The 8,013-nt window shown below is 37.6% G+C and overlaps 1 protein-coding gene across 1 annotated transcript; it reads left to right on the top strand.

Moving 5' to 3' along the window:
* Positions 1-2,305: 2,305 nt before the first annotated feature.
* LOC109938399 (protein FAM214B-like) lies at positions 2,306-7,350 on the top strand. The gene is made up of 3 exons (XM_048594453.1): positions 2,306-2,499; positions 4,335-4,420; positions 5,033-7,350. Exons 1-3 carry the CDS (start codon positions 2,336-2,338, stop codon positions 5,071-5,073), a joined length of 291 nt encoding a protein of 96 aa, XP_048450410.1. The 5' UTR covers positions 2,306-2,335; the 3' UTR covers positions 5,074-7,350.
* The last annotated feature ends 663 nt before the right edge of the window (positions 7,351-8,013 follow it).

Here is an 8,013-nt window from a genome sequence, read left to right as displayed (position 1 = left end):
AACCCTGCAGCCCAATGGTATCAATGTGGATTTCACAAGTTTCAAAATCTCCCCTCCCCCTACCGCATCCCAAAACCAGTCCAGCTCGTCCCTGCCTCCCTAACCTGTTCTTCCTCCCACCTATCCCCTCCTCCCACCTCAAGCCGCACCTCCATCTCCTACCGACCAACCTCATCCCGCCCCCTTGACCTGTCCGTCCTCCCTGGACTGACCTATCCCCTTCCTAACTCCCTACCTACACTCACCTTTCCTGGCCCCATCCCCGCCTCTTCGACCTGTTTGTTTCCTCTCCACCTATCCTCTCCTCTATCCCTCTTCTATCCGCCTCCCACTCTCTCCCTATTTATTTCAAAACCCCCTTCCCCTCCCCCTTTTCTGATGAAGGGTCTAGGCCCGAAACGTCAGCCTCTCTGCTCCTATGATGCTGCTTGGCCTGCTGTGTTCATCCAGCCCTGCACCTTGTTGTCTCGGATTCTCCAGCATCTGCAGTTCCTACTATCTCTGATTCGAGGTTATTCTGCAGCTGTTTAGGGTGCTGATGATGCCACATCTGGAGTATTGTGTACAGTTTTGGTCTCCTTACTTGAAAAAGGAGGTACTGGTACTGGAGGAGGTGCAGAGGATGTTCAGTAGATTGATTCCAGAACTGAGAGGGTTGGCTTATGAGGAGACACTGAGTAGACTGGGATTATATTCATTGCAATTTAGAAGAATGAGGGGGGCTCTTCTAGAAACATATCTATTCCCTTCACAATTTTATATAAGATAGAAGCAGAGAGTTTGTTTCCACTGGCAGGTGAAACTAGAACTGGGGGGAGGCATAGCCTCAAAATAAGGGGGAGCAGATTTAGGACTGAGTTGAAGAGGAACTTCTTTACCCAAAAGGTTGTGAATCTATGGAATTCCCTGACCAGTGAAGCAGTTAAGGCTACCTCAAAGATAGATTTTTGAACAACGAAGGAATTAAGGTTATGGTGAGTTGTCAGTAAGTGGAGCTGAGTCCATGAAAAGATCAGCCATGATCTTAATGGATGGCAGATCAGGCTGGAGGGGCCAGATGCCCTACTCCGGCTCCTACTTCTTATGTTATGTTTAATTATATTACATTGCATTTTAATTGATATCTTATTTTGCTTGTATACAGTCATAAATTACCATCTGCTTGTGAAATTCTAAATACTGTTTTCCTTCTCTTTCCCAATTCCTTGTGTTTCAGAGGGGATGGTCAAATGAAATGAAATCCCTGATACTTGGTTTATAAGCAACAAGTAACCGTTTACTTATCTAACAGTAAACAAATTAACAGAGCTACTAACAAACCAAAGAATTCCCCTTTAACTACTAACTATTCCCGAATAAAACAAAATTCTAAAGGTATGCTGTTCCAATAAATAAAAGTCCCATTTATATATACCAAAGTAATAAGAAAAATAAATTAAACCTTTACAAACTAAAACTCAAAAATTACTGTTAGGATAAGTCTTCTAGAATGTTCTTTATCTTCTCTGCTGTTCTCCAGTCAGCAACACCTACCTCTGTCGAATTCTTATGTCAGAAATATATGCTAAGAGTGCCGTGGTACCTTTTATTTAGTGCTTATTCTGAGAGCTTTGAGATTTTTGTGAGAGCCAGTGACTTTCTCTCTCTTTAGAGCTGATGGCTATTGAGCACTGTTCTCTTAACAGATGGCAGTTGCTTTCACACTAATTTACAAACACCCTCTTCTTTTATACCCTTGATGACCAATTAATTTCTTAGAACAGGATTGTTCCAAAGTTGTCAATGCCATCAGATTTAAATGTAATTGGGTTTTGGTGGCTAGGGCCTGGTTTAAATTGATTGGCTAAGTTCAAAAACCCGTTGTCTTAGTAAAAATGCTGCTTTGCCTGCTAACAGTATCGCTGTTCTGATACAATGTTTCAATTTCAAGAACTCTCTGTGCATCTGCTGTCTGCAGACTTTTTTTTAATCTAAGCCTAGAAAAACATATCATCTTTTAAAGGGACCACACGGTCTTCCCCCCTCCCTCTATCATTTTATAAACATATTCTAACATCCTGCCTTCCAATCCACAAATACTACACCCAACTTCACAACACTTTTCTCCCTCAGATAAAAGCTTGAGATAGTTTTACATATTTTGTCAACTGGCATACATGATAGGTTCAGCAGATTTTTTACTGTCAAACTTTGTTAATGAGATCAATTGTAAACATCAATCTGACAAATTTAAATGCTATATTTCATTGCTTTTGGTGTTGATTTTAAATTATTACCATAATAATTGTTGTTTCATTTACAGACCTTATTCAACCCAAATAAAACTGTGGTGAAGATGTTTTTAGTGACCTACGACTTCAGCGATATGCCACCAAACCACATCACACTTTTGCGCCACAGAATATTTCTAGTACCAGTGGAAGAAAATGAAGGGACACATGAAAATATGGAAAATTCAGAAGTTAAGAAAAAAATACTATGTTATCTGATTCATTTGAGGTATGTAGTTTCTGAAACTATCGCATATCTCTCTACAACCAGTAATGTTGCATTGTTTTATTTCTAATAATTAATAGATTGGAAAATAACTTAGTTTTCAGCTGAGATTCTTGAAATGTTTGGTTTTTAGGTTGCCCTGGATTTTCATTGTAAATTTTACTGTGAACAGAATAAGGGGGGTATTGTGCAAAATTTACAACTAAATCTTTGTCCATTTCTACCTGCTAGCTGCACGCATGCAAAATCCAGCAGTAGTTGTGGTGATTGTTATTTGAGTTCAAATTATCAGACCCTGCCAGAGCTAAGATCAGCAAACTCCACACCAATGATGATTCAAAATAAAACTTAATTTATCTTTTGTAGAATCTCCGAGTGAACTTTAGTGGCAGCAATGTTGGTCTTGTTCACTGATTGAGAACCAGTGACAGCCCACCTCACCTTTCCATAGCAGGTGTATCATTATCATGAGGCAGTCAGGCACTACCTGGGTCATGTAGGAACTCTCATCGAATGAAGGCCCTTGTAGAGCAGAAGTCCTGTCCCTAACAGCTTCCAATTAGAAACCATTTTTGCAAAACATGAATGTCGTTTTGCAAAATATAAAATCATTAGCATACACATTACTAAATTAATTAAAAACAACTGATGGATCTTTAGCACAACTTTTCCCAATGAACTGTAGAATAGTACGGCACAAGCAACCATTCCCAGTCTTGTCATCGGAGGATTTGCTCGTAGTACTTGGTAACTGAGAGCTCCCTGCATTTAAATGTTCAGTGCCAAAGCAACTGCTGTTTTGGAACTTGGTCCCAGCAAGGGAGCAAACAGCCCCATCTACCCAACCCTCCCGCCACAAAGTGGTGGTTGATTCTGTAGATTGTGCATTCAGCCATCTTGGAACATGAAGCCATCAAAACACAATGGATGTAAGTCATCCTTGATCCCAAAGAACTGTTAAGAAGTGGTGTACTAAATCCGATTTATCAGAAGGGTCCAGATTGAAACAGGATTTTTTTTTTTCTTTATTCCTACATTTCACATGGACATCGTTGGCCAAGGCAACATTTCTTGTCCATTGCTAGTTGCTCTGGAACTGAGTGGTTTGTTAAGCCATTTCAAAGGGCAGTAAGAGGCAGCCATATTGTTGAGAATCACATGTAGGCAAGACTGATAAGGAAGTCACATTTCCTTCTCTAGTGAAGGAGATAGTTTTTATAACTATCATCGATGATTGTTTGTTTCATGGTCACCATAACTGAGAACAGCTTTCAATTCCAGAATTATTAATCAAATTTAAAGTCCCCCAGTTAACATTGCAAGGTTCAAACTATGTCCCAAGTCTGGGTCTCTGGATTACTAGTCCAATGACATTATCGCCAAGCTGTCAGTTCCATTTTTGGAGACAATGCAATTGGCTTCAGCATCCTGAACTTGCATAAGAGTAAAATATTGCCTGAGATTCCTGCTTCTGATCATTGGTTTCTCCTGCAAGTATTTGGGCTCAGGCCTAATGAGATTATAAGACTATGATAATCCATGCTTCTGGATGATTATTCTCTTGAATCTAGTGCTGTAAAACTGTTAATGCCAATGAAATCATCCCTCAGCACGAGTGCAGAAGGGGAAAGGAAGATTTTATATTTGTTCATGATGAGATGAATAGAATTCTGTTAGGCTATAAGATTTTCTCCTTTTTGTTCAAAGGAAATTGTTACCGGTTATTAATATGATAATGTTTGTGTTGATATAAAGTGTATTTGAGAATTTAAATTGAAGAGTGGGTTTTACTAGCATCCAAATGTTCATTTGTTCTATCTGTTCATCTAATTGTTCAGGTTTCAAAGTTCAAAGTCTGGAAAAATCTACTTGCACAGTGATATAAGGCTGCTGTTTTCACGAAAATCAAGTGAAGTGGATTCTGGTATACCTTATGAGTTAAAGTCATTTACAGAAATGCCAAGAAATCCAAAATATTCACCACGAGTTTAACACATCAATTTCAAGATTATCTATATTGCAGTTCAGTGATTATTTATCTAGCGACTGGCTCTAACTAGTGGAACAAAAACTCAGTTTCAGTTCAGTGTTAATGCGCATGCTTTGTAATAAACATTAAGGATTTGTTTAAAGTGCAGTTTCCTATTGTGGCATTCTGTAAATTTGGATTTTGAAAAGCACAGGAAACTTTGCTTTAATGTAAACCTACAATATTTAATAGACACTTTTGCCCTCAGTTCATTGAAATTTATCTCCTTCTCTGTATCATCAACATATTTTACTTTGAAACACTGATTCATTTACTTTAACATAGGCAATGGAAAATATTTAATAATTACTGTAATTAGGTGGTTCCTCTGATATGTGAACCAATCAGGACCACAAAAGACAAATATTGCAACGTAGGAAGAGATAATTAGAAAAGAGTTGGATTAACTCTTTAACCTATACAGCTTCTGCAAATGTCTATATATAATTAGACACCTCTGCAATAGAGTTATCTGAATAATGCTTCTTTTTCCATTCTCACTTTTAGAATTTTCATCCTTCAATCAAGAAACAGAATTAGATATTTAATAGATGTCTTGCCAAAAATTCAGTTTGATGCATAAACTGATTTTTAACTTGTTCTAAGTACAGTCTACCCATAAAGAGATTGAATAACCTTTCTGTTGTGTAAGGAGAAAGAGGATGTTAAAAAAAAAAATGAGGGTTTTGGCAGCAGTTTAGAAAAATATTTAATTTTCGAGTGAGTTCTCCATTTTAAGTTATTTCTTTGCCTTAGTTTACTCATTGATACCACCTGCTTCCTCTGTTTGGGAGGGTTGATGGAAATCTGCTTCCCAGGTCTTTGCTGCTACTGTTCTACTAGCAAATGCATTGGGCAAAAAGGATATTTTGATTAGTTTGGTTTCTGTATTATTATAAAACCATGTGGGAATATCTGACCCCTGCTGCCAGCCCCCTCGCCCTATCCCTGGATGTTCCAACCACAAACATAGGGTCCCGTTATTTGGTGCACAGAATTTGTATACAAATGCACTGTAGCACTTTGATGGTATATTTAATTATCTCACATTTGCTGAAGCATTTTGGAAAGGTGGGGTATTCTTCGGCCAGTGTGCATCCAAGTAGCCTCCAAACTGGAATGAATTATACCTTTTGCAGAGGGTGTCTTTAGGTTAAAGTGTTGGTTAAAATGTTTCCTCATGTTAGAAATTTTTTCATTATGCGCTGTGTGGTACTAAGTTTGGAAGGTACACTTCAGAAATCTACATCTGTTTTTGTTTTTATTATAGTTATCATTGTCCTAGCTCCTAAACCTACAAATCATATTGTTGAAACAGTTGTAGAAACATGAAGCTAAGTGAGGTAGATGGTATTTTTGATGGAATAAACTGTTCCTGTAAATATTTTGGTTTTGAATGTTCTTTGAAACTTGTGCAAAAATAAAATATTGAATTTGAGTCTCTGCATATGTACAGACAGGATTTTTCCCAGTGGTTAACCCTGAAAGCTACTGATCCACTCAAACCAAAACATTTCTAGATTTGATCTCTGGCCAGTAGTAGTTGATTTCACCTGGATAGCAGTAAAAAATGCTACATTTTCATTAGAAGCCTTGAAGTGCAGAAATGTAAAGAAGTATTACTTTTGATTAAAATTCAATAGCTATTGTTGCATATTGAGAGATGGAGGTTTTGCTGTAATTTCTCTTGCACTTAAATCCTGCGACAGCTATCTTTGGTGTTGGAATAGATGGCTAGGTACGCACTGGCAACTGAAACCCATGAAACCGTATCACATTGTGGGAAAGTAAACTTCAACAATTGAGTAGCACAGAATTGGGTCTGTGTGTTTTATCTGACATGATCTGCTTGACCATCATCCATTTTGACAAAGATTTTTACACATAAAAAATTAATACAGTGGGGAAGACACAAAGATAATACCAAATCCTTCCTGGTCCAAGAGAATTAATTACAGGGCCCCAGTTCATGGACGAAGAAATAAAGCTAGCTGGAGAGGCAAAGACAAGGAATGTAAAGTGAAGGATTAAAGATAAACCAGGTAACTAAGGTAGATGTGGGGAGTTGAAGACAAATTTACTTAGTTTCCACATTCTCTTCCTCGTAAGAGGCAAAACCTTGAGGGCAACAAAATCATTGTTGCTATGATAGGGGAAATAGCTAAAGGCTTAATTAGGAAACATAACAGGCAGGACAGAACTTCAAACAGAAAATTTCAGGAGCTTCATCTAACAGCTTCTTGTTGTAGAATTTTGTTTTATTCACATACTGTAACAGTCATGCTATCCTTCATAATAAGTTGTCCCCTGCCTCAACTGAAATTGAACTCTATTTTGAAGGCTGACCACCTTTCTCTATCATCTGGTGGAAATTTATGCAGGCTTTTGTAAAGTTAAATCTTCAGTTGGGTGCCAGTAGGAAGCATCTGGCCTCTGGCTTACTTTTCCTTGGCAATTCATCTGTGAAAAAAATGCCATATGAAAAAGAACAGTGCCTATATTAATAAAGGTATCACAAATATCATTCTTGCACAACACTGTATCTGCACTGCACATTGTATTTGTGCCTTCAATTCTCATATGCCAAGTTATACATCTGGCTTGTGAGAGAACTCCTCTGTATGTGATTGTGAATGATCTTACAGTATGCCACAAATGCTGTATTTTAAAGAAAAGTATTTTTCATTTGTTTAAAATAATGTTATGCTGTGCAGATTTATATTTGTAATATAATTATGTAGATTTTAAGTTTAATGTGTTAACAGGAGTGCCACAACGTTAATAAAAAGTACATTCAACCCAAGATACAGGGTTATCAACAAAAAGGTGTCCTCAAAAATTGTTTACATATTGTACTTTTTTAATTAATTGCTTTGCCTCACTCTGAATTGTACTTAACGTGGTAGTCGCAATTTACGCACCCTTGCCAGTATCACAATAGTCCAAAATTGAGCTTTTATAAAAGACCTGGTCAGACATTCAGCTTCACAGGAACTGACGGTATTAATGGCAATCTGGAGGACTATGAATATCATCATTGTCACTGAAAGCCATCAACATTGCAAAGAAGAGAATCTTGGATTTATGTTGCACCTGACCAAATATCTGTGGATGTTCTGAACTATCTCACTACCAATCAATTGATTTTCCAGTCATTTAGTTCCTATGAGTAGCAAACAGGAAGAATAATGACTAGTTGATCTGTTTTTGATATTAATTGGGGGAGGAATACAGACTCAAATGTCAGTGAAATTTCTTGCTGCTCTTCAAATGCTCAAATAAGCAGTTTTTTACCATGATCCAAAATATAGCACAGTGTTAAATTTGTCTGAGACTTGATTAAGTGTTTACAGTCAGTAGTGGGACATAAATCTCCAATCGTCTGATTCAGGTGAAAATGGTATCGGTTCAGTCAAGGTGCAGGGCTGGATGAACACAGCAGGCTGCTATATTTTGGATCATGGTAAAAAACTGCTTATTTGAGCATT

The sequence above is a fragment of the Rhincodon typus genome, unplaced genomic scaffold (genome assembly GCF_021869965.1).
Source record: "Rhincodon typus isolate 14 unplaced genomic scaffold, sRhiTyp1.1 hic_rhity00009631, whole genome shotgun sequence".
In the NCBI taxonomy this organism is placed as follows: domain Eukaryota; kingdom Metazoa; phylum Chordata; class Chondrichthyes; order Orectolobiformes; family Rhincodontidae; genus Rhincodon; species Rhincodon typus.
The sequence above is the reverse complement of the archived record's forward strand: the minus strand, read 5'-3'. Positions and strand labels throughout refer to the sequence as shown.